Raw genomic sequence first — 21,164 nt, 5'->3', positions numbered from 1 at the left:
CCTCTGGAAATTGCAAGAACTGAAGAAGTTCTGTTACGGTTTCACTACATTCCCTCCAGGGCATAGAAGCACAAGAAGGATCGGCATACTCAAAATTGGATTCATTGAGAAATTTTAAAGGTATTCCAGTCTCCATGTAAAGAACACAGTATACTACATGAACAACAAAGTATTTACAAAAAAGTATCATTATTTCTAATGTAACATTTAGTCACTTTCATTCACATATTTCTTTGTTGCCTCTGTGTTTTATTCTTCTTTCCTGCCTTATGTATTTTATGGTTTGAAAATTGTAACCTTACATTTGTGCAGTATGTAGTTTTCATTTACTTTGTTTGGGAGGGGAAGGAAAGGATCATGATTTACACATTTTTGGTAGGGATTGAACTGTAAAAGGGTGTGAAACGTTGACTTGTTTCCATAACGCCATTACGGATGGTTTATAAATACCGCATTTGGAGTCGGAAAAAAGTGGTTTCTAGTATTACTTAAAAATGGTCATTCTGACCTAAACATACCTTTACCTTGGGGTATGTAAGCTGATGCTGGAAGTGGTCGTGTTAAGGCAGATAAATCCGCAGTTTTGCCAAAAAATCTATTTTTACACTAATCAAATGAACCCATTCGGCGCTTGGTCACAATCATAATAATGCACGCGCCTTGCATGTGAAACTTCTCCCCCCAACCTCACTCCCGAGAGCCGGTGAGGTCACCGAAAGCACTGGCGCATGCGCACTGTATCCGTGCAGAATTAAGAAACGGTGTGCATGCGCCAGTGCCTTCCGAAAGCTTGGTGACGTCACCGGCTCTCAGAGCTAGGGAGGGAGGGTGGGGCGAGCAGTTTCACACACACAAGGCGCCTGCATTATTATGATAGTAACCAATCGCTGAGCGCCCTATGCCAGGGACACAGGTGCGCTGAATGGGGTCATTTGATTATTGTATAAATAGATTTTTTTGCCAAACTGCGGATTTATCTGCCTTAACACGACCACCTCCAGCTTACATACCCCAAGGTAAAGGCATGTTTAGGTCAGAATGACCATTTTGAAGTGGTAGTGGTAGGTTTCCTTTAAAGGGAACCTGTCACCGTTGTTTCAAAAAAATTAATCTAAGACAGGTTCCCATAGAGCCCTCAAGTCCTAAGGCCTCCCCTTTTTTTAACTAAGACCAGCGGTGCTTACAAAAGCAGAAAATCAAGTTTTATTCTCTACCTGGTAACTAGGCAGAGAACCCAGTGAGTGGGGTTGGCACAACGCCTCGGCCCGAGTCCTCGCCCTCCTCTCTGCATGTCAGCCAGCACACGCCTCCATCTGTCCTACGTCACGTGGCCCCCTGGTTTTAGTCTGGTACAATACAGCCCTGTTTTTGGCCTTTCTGGTGACATAATTTTGTATACTGTATGATGTTACTATTTAAATACTGCATGTTTCTGAGTATATATATAGTTTTATTTTTATTTTTTGAATATTGTTTGTATACATATAAATAATTTTCATTTTATAATTTTTTGGTAAACTTAGAATGACTTCATATGTAAAATCAAATGGTTCCATTAAGAAGTCATGGAAGGCAGGAACTAAAGAAAAACAAGGCAAAAACTAGTTTTACTGCCAAAGCTGTAAACAAATTTTATTTTTAGAATTTTCACTGTACTTTTGCCCTGTGTAGTCTTAGCCCTTTTGCACACAAATGCATATTTTGGCTATGTTCAAGCTGTTTTTGCAGCTAACTCCTTCTCACTGCAGCTCTATTGGGCACAAAAACAGCATGGTATATGTGCGTCCAATAGCGCCATGACTACGACAACTGCCTGTGCTGCAAATTATAGAGCAGGTTCTACAACTGCCCATCTGTGCTGCCCGGGCATCAGGGGAGTGAGCAGTGATCATCTGCCGATAACGGAAGGGTTTAAGGCCTGGAAGGATTAAGGTTGGGTTTGCATGCCATGGTTTTGTTGCAGTTATTGCAGCAATTTCCATAAATCCATTTTACGACTGTGGCATCTTACTGCAAAATACATAATAGTATGGAAAACCCAACTCAAGGCTTGTTTCATCCTTTTTTTGTCAATATAGAAAGCAAATATATAAAACAATCCTACACTAAGTTCATTTGAAATTGTGGGTAGAGACGAGCGGACCCAATCTTTAGGTTCAGGTACAGGGCTTGGGTGCTCCCCAGTTACATCGCTGAATTTGCGGCCAAGCAGCAAATCCGGCAAATTGATGCTCCTATCTATTGGCCATTGCTTCGATTGGCCAAGGGAGCCGCCCGATCTCTAATTGTGGGACAATTTTGAGGCAGATTTTCAAAGGGTTTCTCATGTAGAATAGTGATAGGTTATAATAGCCATATACTTCCTAAATATTCCATGTAAAATCCACTCCTGACAATACACTTGTCCGAAGCACAGTGTAACCAAGTATAACAGACGTATAATCTTAGCAGATGATCTACTGTGGTACGGAAAATCCAACTGTTGCCTTAAGATGTAAATGCAACTTTTGTATCGATTTTGATAGCAACTTGTGAATGAAATCCCTACATCACACATAATAAAATGAGTGCTACATGGAATACCTTTAAAATATCCAAAATTTACCTTCCTCTAAGATGAAAAAAAAAATAAAAATAAAGCAAAACCAAACTTACTTTCTCCCTCTTGTTGAGTTAAACGTCCCGCCATATTTCTTCCGGTTAAGGATGAGAGCAGCAATTTCGGGGACGTATCGGGCAAACATTGCCTGAGTGCGTGGAACGAGAAATAGGAAGAAAAAAACAAAGGACAAATAGCATGCAGAGAGGTTCGCCCTGCAGCAAGGACACCACGCCTTGGTCAATACTTACTTCCGTCCACTAACTGCACTATAAGAACCACCATATTTCTTTCGGTTTCCTATTAACTCTATGATTTCGGGGACGTAGCTGGCAAACATGGCCTAGGAAGGAAGACAGGAGACAGAAGAGAAGACTAAAAAGAAAGAAAGGACGTCTGTTGCAGAAAAGGACACGCTTGGCGTAGGGGGTGGAGTTGGGGGAGCAGCACCAGCTTCATAAACCAGGTTTGGATTGATTTACTTTATAAATAATAGAAATATAGGAATTTTTTTTTTTTGCATGTGTACTACCTACACCAGATGAAAGGAATGAAACTACACCTACAGTTCTGACCTAGCGCAAGTGTAATTAAATAAATCCAGCTATCTAATTGGATTGTCAAACTGTGGAAGTACATAACCCATTGACCAGGTCTATGGTAACTTCCAGGGGCGTAACTTGAAGCTGATGGGCCCCAGTGCAAAGTCTGTGCCAGGCCCCGACTATAATGTATGGTTTATAGTAATAGTCTTCCCATATGGGAAAGTGAGACCTTATGGCCCCAAAGCCTCTTGGGCCCGGTTGCAACCGTACCCTCTGCACCCCTTCAAGTTACGCCCCTGGTAACTTACATACATCATTACGAGGGATAACAAAGAAAATGCACAAAGCGGATTATTGTCAAGCACTTCTGCGTTGTTACCTCTACTGGGGAATACTGGAGAGATCAAGTCGGAGAATATTGCTGGGTCATTATAGCAATCTACTAAATATTTGGTGCTGTCAACTGAAAGGTGAAAATTTCTCACTATGTAAGAATACAGAAAATAAATGAAGTTAACATAAAAGTGAAATTTTAATTGTAAAGAGAAAACAAAACTATCCGGCTCACTTGTCTTCTTAAAATCCATAAACTTCTTTATTAAATGGACATCTTAGACCAGTGACGGCAAATCTTTCAGACACCGGGTGCCCAAACTACAACCAAATCCAATTATTTTTCGCAAAGTGCCGATGCGACAATTTAAGCAGAAGCTTATTACTCCCTGCTCTGTCACAGGTTTAAATTGTATTGGCACCTGATGACACCAATGCAGTAGAAAGTAGGAGAAGAAGTTTGGATCTTCATTGTAGCTTCCTTCTAGGGTCTGCAAGAGACCTTGAGTCCTGTCTGGCGAACCCTGCCCTGGGGTGATGGCACAGGTGCCCATAGAGAGGGGTCTGAGTGCCACCTCTGGCACACGCGCCATAGGTTTGCCACCACTGTCTTAGACATATACTTCATAGGATCACGGCAACGCGTTTCTGGCACATGCATTCGCCCTTTCCACGATGAAGGGGCTTGCGAGCACCAGAAACACGTTGCCGTGATCCTATGAAGTGTATTTCCTTTGATAAAGAAGGTTATGAATATTAAGGAGACAAGTGAGTTGGATCGTTTTGTTTTCTCTTTACCATTTCCGTTGGACGTTTGGGGTGGGATTCTTGCTCCCGGCATGGAATGAGGGAGAACTGGAAAGCCTTACAGCTATTTGTGAAATTATTATACCAAGTATCCATAGAAAACATCTCATGTAAAGCTGCATGGTGAGAGAACAGATACATAACCATTGGCTAGATAATCATTATATGTAAAATTCTGCATAATAATATGTTTTTATTATATAATAACTTAGAAAGGGGCAAGAATTAAACCTTGTTCTATCCTTCGCCTCTATCTAGTACTAGAGTGTTCTGTCCCGGACGGGCTGAATATCTGTAAAAGACATTTTTGCCACCAGTTACAAAACAAGTTTTAATAATGAATGAATAGAACAGGTACATATAAGTAATATATCCTATTAAAAATGTATGTTCAGCCTCACACACACAATAGTCTAGGCAGAGGGTAGAGAGGCGGAAGAGGCTACCGTCATATAGTTAGTGATGAATTATTGAATTCCAGTCAGTGGTGTAACATTATCTTAAAGGGAACCTGTCATCAGGAGCCCTTTTTCTGGCTCCTACATGACCCCGTGCAAAATAGTGTGCACACTGTCAAAATGTTATACTAGTAAAAAAAAATATATAATAAGTTAGATGAAACTTTGTCTCATGGTAATGGCCATTGAGAAGTGTTCCCCCCCCCCCCCCCCGCTGCCCTTGGAAAAACCACTCTGTCATGCATCGATTTGAAATTAAAAAAAACCTCCCATGTCCCTTATATCTCCTCCCCCCCAGTTAAAATCAACACACAACGGAGCAGTTTCCTGGGGGTGGAGTGTAAACCGCTCCTCACTGGCCCCTCCCATGGGACTAGGGACACAGCTCTGCATACAGAAAGGTAAAGTTTCATCTAACTTATCTTTTTTTCGGAAAAATCTAGTTTAACTATAAAAAAAAACTATTTGTCAGTGTGTACACTATGCTTTATGGGAACATGGGGGAGCCAGTATTTTTTAACATTTTATTTTACTTAAGTTTTACTATTTTCATTCCTAAAAATCTGGTGCAGTTCAGTTCAGTTCAGTTCAACCCTCCAATCCAACATGTCTACCAATTACTCAAATTCCCAACCCAAGCCCTGGTTGCTCAATCAAAGCATGGAGCTGATCTCCCTTTGCCGAGCGTGTTTGAAAGAGTAAAAATACTTGGGTCTACCAAATAATACCCAAATTGTAAGAAAAAAAAAAAAAAAGGGGAATGTCACAAAAATCCACAAAAAGGTATACAATACAAAAATAGAATTGTAATAAAAAGGATAAATGACCATCAGGTGTCTTTTCGGTGAATTGGTGTTCGAATTTTGCAAGACATTGCAAGATTAAATTCACTCGTTTCCAAACACAACACGCAGCAAATGGTATAGACTATCCTATGGTATAGAGTGTAGCAGGACAAAGGAAAACGTGCAGCAAATGGTATAGACCAGTGATGGCGAACCTTTTTGAGACCAAGTGCCCAAATTACAACAAAAACTCACGTATGTCTGGTGAACTCCATGATGGGCAATGTGGCCTGGGTGCCCACAAAGAGAGCCCTGAGTGCCACCTCTGGCACCCGTGCCATAGGTTCTCCACCACTGGTATAGACTATCCTATGGTATAGAATGTAGCAGGACAAAGGAAAACGTGCAGCAAATCCGGCAAAGTGAAGCCCCTACAAGGGAACAGTAAGACCTCTGTCTGCGGCCTGTGTTAGGATACAGTGGGTGTGCATACAGAGACCGAAGGTGAAGGGAGGCACTATGGCAGGGGCGTAAGGGGGTGCAGAGGTTGTGACCGCACCCGGGCCCAAGAGCTTTAGGGGGCCCTTATGGTGTGACTTTCCCATATGAGAAGACTATTACTATAAACCCTACATTATAGTCGGGGGGCCGGCACAGACTTTGCCCTCTCTTTCAGCTTCTAGTTACTCCACTGCACTATGGTCTACCGGAGCGCTGGAGACAGCTGAATATTTATTCCCTGGAATGTTTTATTCCCTTGGGCCCATATTAAAAAAGGAATATTAATCCCATGTTTACTTTCATCTTGACCGGCATATAACATTTTTTTCCAGGATGTATTGTCTGGCCTATAGGACTTCAGAGTTCAACCCAGAGCTGTAACAGAGGCCCCTTATCCAGCTCACTAGTGTGTGCTCTGTATTAGGTCGCATCCCCCAATAGGTGGCACTACAATAGTTAGCGCCTAACTTATAACAATCCTCACGTCACTTGGTGGTTTTATTTACTACGGGTCGCGCTTCACTTTTGTTGGACTGTTCACCTTTTTCAGTGCTAAAACAGCTTTCACGGGTACATAATAAGTGTGTGCTGGGATTGTGGCGCCTGCAACTTTTTTGGGGCACAGGTATGCAACACAAATTAGGGGGCGTGCTGCCGGACTGTCTGACTGATTGGGACCGAGCGCCATATTTAATTTAATTGTGTCGCAAGCCCAAGCACTTAGATGCAAAAGTTTTTGAACTCTGTCGGCCTTGAGCGGGGAAGAGACACATGCAGGATATCGGGTGCAGGATCTTAGTGACTCCCCGCACAGCGCATTATACACGGACAATGCACTTACATGCACCAGGAAGAAGAAGGTGAACTCCAGGGACCTGAGCGGGGAAGCGACACATGCAGGATATCAGGTGCACGATCTTGGTGACTCCCCGCACAGCGCATTATACACGGACAATGCACTTACATGCACCAGGAAGAAGAAGGTGAACTCCGGGGACCTGAGCGGGGAAGCGACACATGCAGGATATGGGGCGCACGATCTTAGTGACTCCCCGCACAGCGCATTATACACGGACAATGCACTCACATGCACCAGGAAGAAGAAGGTGAACTCCAGGGACCTGAGCGGGGAAGCGACACATGCAGGATATCAGGTGCACGATCTTGGTGACTCCCCGCACAGCGCATTATACACGGACAATGCACTTACATGCACCAGGAAGAAGAAGGTGAACTCCGAGGACCTGAGCGGGGAAGCGACACATGCAGGATATCGGGTGCACGATCTTACTGACTCCCCGCACAGCGCATTATACAAGGACAATGCACTTACATGCACCAGGAATAAGAAGGTGAACTCCGGGGACCTGAGCGGGGAAGTGACACATGCAGGATATCGGGTGCACGATCTAAGTGACTCCCCGCACAGCGCGTTATACACGGACAATGCACTTACATGCACCAGGAAGAAGAAGGTGAACTCCGGGGACCTGAGCGGGGAAGCGACACATGCAGGATATCGGGCGCAGGATCTTAGTGACTCCCCACACAGCGCATTATACACGGACAATGCACTTACATGCACCAGGAAGAAGAAGGTGAACTCCGGGGACCTGAGCGGGGAAGCGACACATGCAAGATATCAGGCACACGATCTTCATGAATCGCGGCACGGTGCATTATACACGGACAATGCCCTTTCTGTGAACTCCAGTGACCAGGTAAGTAAATGAGCCCCATTTCCTTTGATGGCAAAAACTTGAGCTTTGGTTTATCTAAGGGTGTGTTCCCATACACCGGCTGTGTCCCAACAGGAGTTTTATGACCAACGAGTTTACCTGCGACACTTCTATTCCAAGGGGGAAGAAACTAATAATATGCACCAATATATGTACATCGGGCATATATCTGTATGTGTCACTGATTCTCCATCTATTATGTTACATTAGTGATAAAGTGCAGAAAAATTGTATGTTGTAGTAGGCCTCACACATATCCACAAACAAGAATTGATGCTGATCACTTACTCAACACTGTCATATATCATACAGTAGGTCAGGCACTTATAGAAGGGCACTCTCGGCAAGCAATAGCACACTTTCCCATATACAGTAACGTGCAGCCAAATGTGGATAAAATAAATCTCTTTTTATTTGAAATATTAACTACCGTATTTTTTAGACTATAAGGCGCACCAGATTATAAGGAGCACCCTCAATAAATGCCTGCTAGAACGTCTAGGTTCATATATAAGGCGCACTGGACTATAAGGCGCACCTGATTGTAAGGATGAATGACCAGCAGGTGGCAGACCTGTGCACAGTACAAGGCAGCTGTTGTCTGTAAGTACGGATCATATATAAGGCGCACTGGGCTATAAGGCGCACCTGATTGTAAGGATGAATGACCAGCAGGTGGCAGACCTGTGCACAGTACAAGGCAGCTGTTGTCTGTAAGTACGGATCATATATAAGGCGCACTGGGCTATAAGGCGCACCTGATTGTAAGGATGAATGACCAGCAGGTGGCAGACCTGTGCACAGTACAAGGCAGCTGTTGTCTGTAAGTACGGATCATATATAAGGCGCACTGGACTATAAGGCGCACCTGATTATGAGGATGAATGACCAGCAGGTGGCAGACCTGTGCACAGCTCAAGGTAACTGTTGTCTGTAAGTACGGTTCATATCTAAGGCGCACTGGATTATAAGGCGCACCTTTGATCTCTGAGAAAATCAAAGGATTGTTTGTGTCCCTTAAAGTCCAAAAAATACGGTAACACCGATGTATATATACCTTTAAGAAAGCAGCTTAAAGTGACTATGTCAGCTCCCGGGTCAAATATCAGATAAACATATGGCTTTACTGATGAAGTGCCTTGCATCATAGTCATGTATTCCTTGAGAAAATATTCTGTAGTAATGCAGGGAAATTTTTATTGTTATTTGTATACAAGTTAGCATTACGGTGCACCGTGGGCATTGCCAAGAGGACAACTGCGCCCTCTCTCTTTCCAGGAATACAAGGCACTATAAATCACGCCTGAATGGGAGGCTATGGGCAAGGAATGGGTGTACCTCAAGGCCACGCCCATGGTGCACAGGAATGTATATTTGCATAGAAATAAAAATGCTGAATTCTCTGTAATCAGGTTACATATTGTCTGATAAAATGCCTAAATTGCAGGACACTTATCCAAAAATATTATTTCTTAGTTTATGCGAGACCAGAGTCTGCGAGACCAGAGAGCTGAGACCAGGGAGCTGAGACCAGGGAGCTGAGACCAGGGAGCTGAGACCAGAGAGCTGAGACCAGAGAGCTGAGACCAGGGAGCTGAGACCAGGGAGCTGAGACCAGGGAGCTGAGACCAGGGAGCTGAGACCAGGGAGCTGAGACCAGAGAGCTGAGACCAGGGAGCTGAGACCAGAGAGCTGAGACCAGAGAGCTGAGACCGGGGAGCTGAGACCGGGGAGCTGAGACCGGGGAGCTGAGACCGGGGAGCTGAGACCGGGGAGCTGAGACCGGGGAGCTGAGACCGGGGAGCTGAGACCGGGGAGCTGAGACCGGGGAGCTGAGACCGGGGAGCTGAGACCGGGGAGCTGAGACCAGGGAGCTGAGACCAGAGAGCTGAGACCAGGGAGCTGAGACCAGGGAGCTGAGACCAGGGAGCTGAGACCAGGGAGCTGAGACCAGAGAGCTGAGACCAGGGAGCTGAGACCGGGGAGCTGAGACCGGGGAGCTGAGACCGGGGAGCTGAGACCGGGGAGCTGAGACCGGGGAGCTGAGACCGGGGAGCTGAGACCGGGGAGCTGAGACCGGGGAGCTGAGACCGGGGAGCTGAGACCGGGGAGCTGAGACCGGGGAGCTGAGACCGGGGAGCTGAGACCGGGGAGCTGAGACCAGGGAGCTGAGACCAGAGAGCTGAGACCAGAGAGCTGAGACCAGGGAGCTGAGACCAGAGAGCTGAGACCAGGGAGCTGAGACCAGGGAGCTGAGACCAGAGAGCTGAGACCAGAGAGCTGAGACCAGGGAGCTGAGACCAGGGAGCTGAGACCAGGGAGCTGAGACCAGGGAGCTGAGACCAGGGAGCTGAGACCAGGGAGCTGAGACCAGGGAGCTGAGACCAGGGAGCTGAGACCAGAGAGCTGAGACCAGGGAGCTGAGACCAGGGAGCTGAGACCAGGGAGCTGAGACCAGAGAGCTGAGACCAGGGAGCTGAGACCAGGGAGCTGAGACCAGAGAGCTGAGACCAGAGAGCTAAAACCAGAGAGCTGAGACCAGGGAGCTGAGACCAGGGAGCTGAGACCAGGGAGCTGAGACCAGGGAGCTGAGACCAGGGAGCTGAGACCAGGGAGCTGAGACCAGGGAGCTGAGACCAGGGAGCTGACAGATTCTCTTTAAATGAACGAATGAATCAAAAGTTACCACTCGCAGTTTTATAGATAAAGAAACAAAATTAGGTCTGTATATGCGGCAGCAAATTTGCGGGCACATATACGTCCCCATAGACAGCAATAGCGGCCCAGCGGCGGTAAGGTGCCGCACATGTGTTGCACCATAGAGCATGCTCTATCTTTCCCCGTGTGTGCGCCCATGTGCGCTGTTTTCTCTGGAGGGGGGAGGAGTCACCTCCTCTTCCTCTCCAGGGCACAGCGGCTAGATGGGCATCCGACTGTATCAATCTACTCTTAGATGGAGAGTAAAAATTCTTGGCAATGAATTGCAGGTAGCTCGCACTAATAAATGTACCAATTCACAGGAAAATTCACCTCTGGTTACATCACATATATAGAAATGTTAAAAAAAAAATACATTTAAGGAGACAAGGCATAAATAATGCCAAACTAAACCGATGGTTGTCTATAAAAAAAAAACAAAAATATGCAGTCAGGTCATAAATATCATAAACACAGATCTATAACAAAAAAAAATTAAAAAGAAAAAAAAAAACTGCAAAAAGTCCCAATTTTTAATTGGGGACGTCCCTTAAATGTTTGGATCTAGGAAGTGGTGGGGAGACATATAAAACAAAACTAAAACAGACAAAAAGTTTGCGGAAAAAAAAGGTGATGCTATTTTGAAGGGTCACACACTGGGGAGAGTGGGGTCATAAGGGAAGTTCAGTCTATTTTCCAAATAATACACATAAATACAGAGCCATGTTTTGTCCAACAAACATTTATGGCTTAACATACTGGGGTCAAAGGTGGTCGCTGAAAATACATCTCCTTCCTCTACCTGAGAAAAGAGCAAAAAAAAAAGGCGGAAACAAGGAATAAACAAGACTATGAGCGTCTATGGGAAGCCGAATCACGGGGATCGGGATGTGGCTATAATGTCTGTCGGCAGGGGCCCAACAAAAACCTAGTGATACCCACTGAAAATGCTTGAATGCAATTCCCAAGAACACTTAACAGATCCATCGCTAATATAGGTGCAAACACACTGGATGTGGGAACGTACAATTACCCCCCCCCCCCCTATAACCTAGATAGCGAGGGTGGAATCATGAAACGTAAGACCACAACCAAAGCCGACTCTTAGAAAATAGTAGACCCCAGACCGAATTTATCAGAATCCGCCATTAAAAAGTGTTTTCTGTCTACTACTAGAGACCAACACCCCACTTACAGACGACCCCTAGTTACAAACGGCCCTCTGGATGTTGGAAAGTTACTGTACTTAAAGGAAACCTACCACTTGAAGTGTTGGGTATAAGAAGGAACTACCGAGCACCAGCTCAGGATGAGCTCAGGGTGCGCTGGTGCCGGAGCTTATTTTTGTTTGTGTTTTAAACCGCTGTATTGCAGTTTAAAACACTTTTTAAACTTCATAGCCGAAGCTGCTTCGGTGCAGGGAGGTATGTGCTCGTCACTTACCATGCGCACGGCTCTCCTTCACTTCCTATGTGGTCGCGCGCATGGTAAGCAGCTTCGGCCATGAAGTTTAAAAAGTGTTTTAAACCGCGATACAGCGGTTTAAAACACTAACAAAAATAAGCTCCGGCACCAGCGCACCCTGAGCTCACCCTGAGCTGGTGCTCGGTAGTTCCTTCTTATACCTGACACTTCAAGTGGTAGGTTTCCTTTAAAGGGGTATTCTCGTCTGGGCAGTCACATTCAGTTCCATTAATCTGCCAAATATAAACATTTCTTCAATTAGCTGTTATTAAAAAAAATGTTCCAATGTGAAGATAATTTCTCATAAATGTAGTCATTTGGTCCCTTAAAAACAAGATATCTGTCCTTGGATACGACCACCTCTGCTGGAGGGATTGCACAAAGAAACAAAAGGTTTTTGTATGTGAAATGTCCGGGAGTTACTGCAGGTCCCACAGCCGTCCTGTGATAATGATCGCTGAATCCAGGAGGTCAGGCAGGACTCAATAGCGCATGTCTGGCCACTGCTGCCAGAGTGTGAGGTGGTCGTATCCAAGGAAGCCATCTCATTTCTAAGTGACAAAATGGCTACATTTATGAGAAATTATCTTCACACAGGAACATTGTTTTTAATAACATCCAATTGAAGAAATGTTTACATAAGGCAAATGAATTACATTAAATGTGAATGCCCAGATGGGAAAACCCCTTTGAGTCCCAAGTTGCCGCGTTCATCTGTAATAGTTATCAAAGGTGTCTACAAAAGGTGCCTACAGAATCTATCTTGTACTGTTTGTAATGACTCAACAACAGGTCTCATTGAAAAAAGAATGGCAGCTGCCTCTATATTCTTCCGGATACAACCGTAGTAAAAATCAGATTCTACTCAACTACTAATGACCTACTAATGCCTTACTAATGACTACTAATGACTCAACTATTAATGACCAATTAATGCCTACTAATGACTCAACCTACTCAACCAACCTACTAATAACTCAAATATTAATGACCTATCCTGTGGGTAGAGCAGCAATAGTTTTAACTAGGGGTGGACCCCTTAAATCTAAATGTAGACCTTGGGTCAGAGTAATACCCCCCCCCCAATCATTAGACTCAGCAAGTCAATAAACAAACCTCTTCACCCAGGAACCGGACTCTCAGATTCTCCCAGATGGACTTTTACATCCCAACTTCTAGTGGTGTCCACCATTGGGGCCATATTTAGGGTCGTTAATTAGGGATATATGCAAATAGAACATCTCATGCCACACCAGGACTATATCTACGATAATCATATGTTCTGCAGGACCAGTTTAATGTGATTTGGGAATGGATTAAAGCAATTTTTGGGACCAAATACCGATAGAACTATTTATCGTCCAACTCTTTTCCTTTTATGGCAATACTGTTGCTGATTTTTGTATTATTATTAGGGGACCATCACCACGCCCCATTATTACACATTATACACTAAGGAATTATTGGATCAGACATCCGACTGACTGTATCATAAAGTCATCTCAGCCGTTAGTCAGGACAGTAGGGGATAGGATGGCTTCAGCCCGACGACACTTTGACCCAGAGTTATTTCATATTGTTTGTTGGAATAATAAGGGACCATGGGGGGTGACCAAAAAGGGTAATAAGCAAAGAGGGAGTAGTCTGAAACCTCAAAAAAAATATCTCCACAGGAACCGGTACATTCAATGTAATGTTTAACTTTTTATATATTTTAGATACAATAATTGTACAATGATCACTATTTTATAGCTCCATAAACAAATAAAAACAAATCATCTCTTATCACAGTAGAAAGCTGGTGCCCTATAACTATAAAGGGCACCCACAAGCAATCTACCTGTCCCAACACTACTGTATTAAAGGGAACCTGTCACCAGGGACCTCATTTTCACTAAAGACAGGTAGCAGAAGCCCCTGACACCTGCAGTGCAAATCTGCCTCTCTGCCTTTTCTAAGCATTTGCATTACAGTATAATTGTGTGTTATAACTTACTCTTGCATCCTGACAGAATCCTGGGGTAGTCACAGGGGCTGGACTTTGGTTTGGATGCATTTAAAAAAAAAACATGTGCCTTATCTGTGTTACTCACTCCTCAGAGCTTAGCCCCCACCTTTGTGCTCCTGTATAGCTCCACCTCCTGCTCCTTCACAAAGGTCACAGCCTGGTGAGCTGACATCAGTGGGGGAGGGACAAGCTGTACAGGAGCACAAAGATGGAGGCAGCCTGCAGCTCAGACAAGTCACATGCATCCAAACCAAAGCTCAACCCCTGTTACTACTCCAGGATTTTGTCAGGGTGCAAGAGTAAGTTATAACACACAATTATATTGTAATGCAAATGCTTAGAAAAGGCAGAGAGGCAGATCTGCACTGCAGGTGTCATGGGCTTTTACAATCTGTCTTCAGTGAAAATGAGGTCCCTGGTGACAGGTTCCCTTTAAATACCATTGTAGTGAGCATCATTGTGACCCATAAACTCTCAAAGAAAGTAGCAATGTCTTGTCCCATTTCAGAATCTAGGCTACATGTGATGCTCAGTACAAATCAAAACTCATATATCAACACACAGCTATAGATCTATTGAATACTTATATATTTTCTATTAAAGCATGAAAACCTGCAGAGTTATGGTCCTCATCTAATGGGAGGTCACTTCAAACAGGAGGAAACATAGGATGTATGGTTATACAACAAAGTGTTGAGAGGTATCAATAGAGGTGGTTTACATCTGTATAAATTACTTGGTGAATCAATACAATCTCCTGACTATTGCTAGGGCCCTGGAGGGAGAGAGATATTCCTAGTCCTGCTTATCCTCAAAAATGGGGGATCATATTCCCTGTTTGTAGAGCTGAGAAGTAGGACATTATCTTGTCTTGCTCAGCTGCCTCTCAGTTATCTCATCAGCCAGCTACAATTTTGGGCTGGACTTCTCTGCCAGTGATTTTGGTTGCTTTTCCACTCTTCACTACCTATTGTTTGATGTGGACTATTGTTGTAGGACCTAGAATTATGTTTCCTGACCACATTTTGCTAAGATCCTTTTGGTCTAAGATATCAGAGTTAGATTTTGGAGACAAGAGGATGATCCAGGTATTTAAACGGATTGTCAGATCTGTAGTCAGGATCCTTTAAATATGGAATCTACTTACCTTTCTGTTCTCAGATATGTGTTATTTGTATATACTTGGTTAAGCTATGGGAGCTGTGCAAAAAAGCTACGGGAGCATTGAGGATAAGAAACCACTATGCAAACGTGCATTGAATGGTTTAGTGTATAAGTATTATAAGGCATAAGTATTCAGACCATTTGCAGTGACAGTCATATTTAACTCAGATGTTGTCCATTTCCTTCTGATCCTCCTTGAGATGGTTCTACTCTTTCATTGGAGTCCAACTGTGTTTCAAAAAAGGCCTGTCTATATATACAAGTCCTTGCAGCACACGCTGCATGTCAGTGCACATGAGAAAAGTGAGGTCTAAGGAACTGCCCAAGGAGCTCAGAGACTGAATTGTGGCAAGGCACAGATCTGGCCAAGGTTACAAAATAATTTCTGCAGCACTAAAGGTTCCTAAGAGCACAGTGGCCTCCGTAACCCTTAAATGGAAGATGTTTTGGACAACCAGAACTCTTCCTTGACCTGACCACCCAGTCAAACTAAGCAATTGTGGGGCCTTGGTGAGAGAGGTAAAGATGAACGTCAAGATCATTGTGACTGAGCTCCACAGATACAGTAGGAAGATGGGAGGAAGTTCCACAAAGTCAACTATCACTACAGCGCTCCACCAGCCGGGGCTTTATGGCACATTGCGCCGTCAGAAGTTCTCCCTAGTGCAAGACTTATGAAATCCTGCATACAAAGTGCATAAATACACACAAAGGATTTCTGGACTATGGGAAATAATTTTCTCTTTTCTGATGAGCGGAAGATTGAACTTTTTGTTGTAATATCTAAGCTGTACGTGTGGAGTAAACCAGGCGGGTGCTCATCACCTGCCAAATACAATCCCAACAGTGACACATGCTGGTGGCAGCATCAGGCTATGGGGGGGGGGCAGCATCAGGCTATGGGGGGTGTTATTCAGCTGCAGGGACAAGATGACTGACGGAATATGAAGAAAAGATAAATGCGGCCAAGTACAGAGATATCCTGGATGAAAACCCTTCCCCAGATCCCACACTGGACGTCAGACTGGCCCAAATATTCACCTTCCAACAAGACAATGACCCTAAGCACAAGCTAAAATAACACAGCAGAGGCTTCAGAACATCTCTGTGACCATTCCTGACCGGCCCAGTCAGAGCCCGGACCGAAACCCAATGGAGCATCTCTGGAGAGACTGGAAAATGTCTCCACCAACGTTCTCCATCCAACCTGAGGGAACCGGAGAGGATCTGCAAAGAGGAAAGGCAGAGGATCCAGGTGTGAAAAACCTGCATAATTCCCTAGAAGACTCATGGCTGCACCAGCTCCAAAGGTGCTGAATACTGAGCCAAGGGTCTGAATACTTATGACCATGTGATATTTCAGTTCAGTTGTTTAATAAATTAGCAAAAATATCTCCATTTCCGTTTTTGGCTGTCAGGATGGGGGCATAGATTACATCAATGAGATCTTACCAACTGGCTGCAATGAAACAAAGAGTGAAAAAATGTAAAGAAGTCTCAATACTTTCCACACCCACAGACAAGGCGAGTGTCAGATCCGCTGAAGAGACACCGCGTCTGCTGGTCCTGCTACCCTCCATACTGACAATGCTAGCGGTCCTCCCCGAGTTTCAGCGCGTCGCCACGCTGGCTCCTCCCCCGGTCCGCAGCGAGTTAACCCTGCTGCACACGCTTTAGGGAAATCTTAGCTGTCTATCTTCTGAATCATCCTGGGCTCCTGCTCCTATGCGGTTCTGGGGGCGGATCTCAGGCTGCATAAATTGGATCTGGACCTTCCACCTGTGCCAGTGTTTGTCCTTCTGGAACTTACAGCCGCTGGATTCCTGGTCTCCTGTAGCATTGTTTGCTTCACCCTGGTATTGTATTCACCAGTTAGGTTACTCTTCCTTGTCTAGTGGTTTGACCTTGACGTACCCTCTGGTGTGACCCGGCGGTTCTGGTGTGACCCAGTGGTTCTGGTGTGACCCGGCAGTTCTGGTGTGATCCAGTGGTTCTGGTGTGACCCGGCGGTTCTGGTGTGACCCGGTGGTTCTGGTGTGACCCGGCGGTTCTGGTGTGACCCAGTGGTTCTGGTGTGACCCGGCGGTTCTGGTGTGACCCGGTGGTTCTGGTGTGACCCGGCAGTTCTGGTGTGATCCAGTGGTTCTGGTGTGACCCGGCGGTTCTGGTGTGACCCGGTGGTTCTGGTGTGACCCGGCGGTTCTGGTGTGACCCAGTGGTTCTGGTGTGACCCGGCGGTTCTGGTGTGACCCGGCGGTTCTGGTGTGACCCGGCGGTTCTGGTGTGACCCGGCGGTTCTGGTGTGACCCGGCGGTTCTGGTGTGACCCGGCGGTTCTGGTGTGACCCAGTGGTTCTGGTGTGACCCGGCGGTTCTGGTGTGACCCGGCGGTTCTGGTGTGACCCGGCGGTTCTGGTGTGACCCGGCGGTTCTGGTGTGACCCAGTGGTTCTGGTGTGACCTGGCGGTTCTGCTCACTCTTCTGTGTTCAGTGTCTGTACTTCTTTAGTTCTCTTTCCTCATGTCTGCTTTGGTTTCTTATGCTGTCTTGAACCCCGCTTGTTTCATCCTTGTTCGTCCTGTTTTTTCCCTCTGTCTGAATACTGTCCTAACGCCCACACTGCAGTTTTCTGTCCGTATCACCTCTCTGCGGCTGACAGACCTATTTGGGTTCCTCTCACCTCCCGGGGCCTTGCAGGGTAGTTAGGAGGTTCCTGCGGCAGAGGCTCCCGACATTCCAGGGGGTTTCTGCCTTGGTGGGGTCTAGCCTGTAGATCAGCGCAGGGTTAGTTTGCCCTCTTGCTCCGTTCTGTCAGACTGTGTGGTAGTTTTGTGTACAGAATTCCAGACGTGAGTTTTCCTAACAGCAAGTAATTGAAAAGTTGTACTGTATAAATCCATCCTCTGTCTATATAAATTGCTAAATGAGAAGCCTATCCTGTTCCCAGCTACACACGACCAATATTCTTGTGCTTTCTAACTTCATTTACATAAATCCAAACAAATCTTTAGGCATTACAAAAAGCTATAAAACTGATGTGTAAGATGAGATCCAATGACTCTGCAGGTCTTGATGCAGCGAGAAATCATAAAAATTAAACTTTGTTTACCAAACCGCCGAGAATGAAGAAGACCATGAAGAGTCGGCCAAGGGTGGTTTTTGCATAAACATCTCCGTATCCCACAGTAGACATGGTCACCATCAGTAGGTAAACACATTCCCAATATGAGATGCTCTGTGAGTTCCGAAAATCATCCCAAGGGTCTCCTGAATTCTCCACCTACACAGAAAAACAGGAAGTTATCCAAACAAAATCTGCAAAAAAATGGAGAAGCAGAAACCCACGCGACACGCCAATCAATTATTGCAAGGAACTAAGTTACGTATTGATATTTAAAGATATGAGAAGTTATACATTGTGTGCACAACTTATATAATAATAAATAATAATTCTTTATTTATATAGCGCACACAGATTACGCAGCGCTGCACAAAGCATGTCAAATTGGTCCCTGTCCCCATGGGGCTCACAATCTAAACAACCTACCAGTATGTTTTGGAGTGTGTTTATATTATTATTTATAAATATGTGATTATGATTGTTACATGTTACATATTTTTATATATATTAATACAATTCTGTGCTTCTTATTATACTCTAGGTACATATATATGAATTCTAATAACACTCTTGATCTTTTTCATTGCCTTGCTATCATTATATACTCATTGGCATGTTTTCTTCACCTAAAATTGGGTTTAGGACAGCGCAAGTTTTCTGCTTTTAAAGGGGTTTTCCCATCTGGAAATTCACATTTATTTTAATTCATTTTTAATATGTAAACATTTCTCAATTGGAGGTTATTAAAAACAATGTTCCTGTGTGAAGATAATTTCTCATAAATGTTGCCATGGCTTCCTTGGATACGACCACCTCACATTTTGGCAGAGGTGGCCGGACATCCGCTATTGAGTCCTGCCTGATCTCCTGGATTCAGCGATCATTACCACAGGACGGCTGTGGGATCTGCAGTAACTCCCGGACATTTCATATACAAAAACCTTTTGTTTCTTTGTGCAATCTCTCTAGCATAGGTGGTCGTATCCAAGGACACAGTCTTGTTTCTAAGGGACCATATGACTACATTTATGAGAAAGTATCTTCACACAGGTAAAAAGAAAATTCATAATATTTAATTGAAGAAATGTTTATATACGGCAGATTAATGAGACTGAATGTGACTGCCCAGACGAGAAAACCCCTTTAAGGTTCAGTCCATTTTTAATCTGACCAGTGTCTCTTCCCGTAGTAATAACTTTTTAACGCTTGAATTTATCCAAGTGATTTTGAAATGGTTTTTCTCATTGTAGTATAATTCCCTTGATCACTGAGGTTTTTTTGGGGGTAAAAATTCACCAATTTAGAAAAAAACTTTTAAAAATGTCCAATTTTCACATTTTCTACCATTTAGACAAAAAGTCAAACCACAATTTTCTTTATACTCATTTTTGTTCTTTTGCCATTTGTCTTCTTTATATTTCCATATTTTTTTTTTACATTTGGTTATTTTTTTTACAGATATTTGAAGGTTTATAGTTTTAGTAGCAAGTTCTCATATTTTCACGAGATTTGGTGACTAATTTAGTTTGGAAGTGCCCTATAAAGTCTCATGTACTATAACTCCCCCAAGTAACACCATTGTATCAACTGAACTTTTCAAACTATATAAATCAACATTTGGGAAGTCTCCCTCCGCTACATTCCTTTATGGCTCCGCCTCCCTGCATACCCTTGCGGACCGAGCAAGCGATTTGAGCGCTTACGGTGTCTGCATCAGATTGCGGACATGCGCAGGTAGGAGTGGAGAAGCATTGACTGTCTCCATTCTATCTGCGCATGCGTCGGGTTCAGCACAGGGTTGGTAGTCAGTGAGGCGACTGCAGGTACGCAAACTCCGGTGGGAGATGTGCAGCACAAATTAAATGAACAGGTCTGCAAGAATATGCAGGGAGGCGGAGCAAGAAGTAATGTAGCGGAGGGAGGTGGGAGGGGTTTTTAAATTCAAAATTCGAGGAGGAGGAGCTGTTTTTGAAGGGGGCACTTACTTTGAGAAACAATGACCACGCCCAGGGGGCGACTAGGCAGGGAGCCAGGTAAAGTTTTATAAAAGTTATTGTTTGAAAGAAACAATCCAGAAATCTGATGAAAACTGGTTTCGGAGATGCTTGGTATTGACTGTGGGCACGTGGGGGGCACGTGGGGGAACATAAAAACTGTTCTGGTGACAGGTTCCCTTTAACCATTACAATAATGTGATAACACTAAATATAGTTCAAATCAGGTTTTTTTAAGAATTTAAAGAAAAAAAAACTAAGAGTAAAGAAACGACTTACCAAATGAATGAAGCCGGCAGCTGTCAGCCACGTACTGATAAAAATGGAGCAGAGGTTCACCAGCTTAATGGAATTACTGAAAAATAGGGAAAAACACACAATAGCTATAAAACATTTTAAAATATTCCAAATTAAACTAATATATTCTGTGCAATAGACAATTTGATTTAGGATTTGTAAAATGTTTCTATATAATAATAATAATAATCTTTATTTATATAAAGCCATCAAATTATCACTTTACAAATCATAGGGACAGATACAAATATAATATTACATTACAGAGAACAGTCTATGAGGATGAGGGGGTGACACAAGAGCTTACAGTCTATGAGGATGAGGGGGTGACACAAGAGCTTACAGTCTATGAGGATGAGGGGGTGACACAAGAGCTTACAGTCTATGAGGATGAGGGGGTGACACAAGAGCTTACAGTCTATGAGGATGAGGGGAGGACACAAGAGCTTACAGTCTATGAGAATGAGGGGGGACACAAGAGCTTACAGTCTATGAGGATGAGGTGGGACACAAGAGCTTACAGTCTATGAGGATGAGGGGGGAACACAAGAGCTTACAGTCTATGAGGATGAGGGGGTGGCACAAGAGCTTACAGTATATGAGGATGAGGGGGTGACACAAGAGCTTACAGTCTATGAGGATGAGGGGGTGAC

The 21,164-nt window shown here is 44.3% G+C and overlaps 1 protein-coding gene across 26 annotated transcripts in view; it reads right to left on the bottom strand.

The window, feature by feature from the left end:
* The window catches only part of KCNMA1 (potassium calcium-activated channel subfamily M alpha 1), a 382,597-nt gene that overhangs the window by 162,554 nt on the left and 198,879 nt on the right, over positions 1-21,164 (bottom strand). For 20 of the 26 annotated variants that reach the window (XM_072130535.1, XM_072130534.1, XM_072130537.1 and 17 more), the window contains 3 exons: positions 20,494-20,569; positions 18,209-18,379; positions 2,851-2,942 (listed from right to left, as the gene is read on the bottom strand). In XM_072130535.1, the coding sequence (XP_071986636.1) occupies positions 2,851-2,942; positions 18,209-18,379; positions 20,494-20,569 (339 nt within the window). Of the gene's footprint in view, positions 1-2,655; positions 2,748-2,850; positions 2,943-18,208; positions 18,380-20,493; positions 20,570-21,164 lie in introns of all 26 variants that reach the window. The other 6 variants (XM_072130536.1, XM_072130548.1, XM_072130558.1 and 3 more) reach the window with 1 other exon arrangement.

Source organism: Engystomops pustulosus, chromosome 11 (genome assembly GCF_040894005.1).
Source record: "Engystomops pustulosus chromosome 11, aEngPut4.maternal, whole genome shotgun sequence".
Classification (NCBI taxonomy): Eukaryota; Metazoa; Chordata; class Amphibia; order Anura; family Leptodactylidae; genus Engystomops; species Engystomops pustulosus.
The sequence above is the reverse complement of the archived record's forward strand: the minus strand, read 5'-3'. Positions and strand labels throughout refer to the sequence as shown.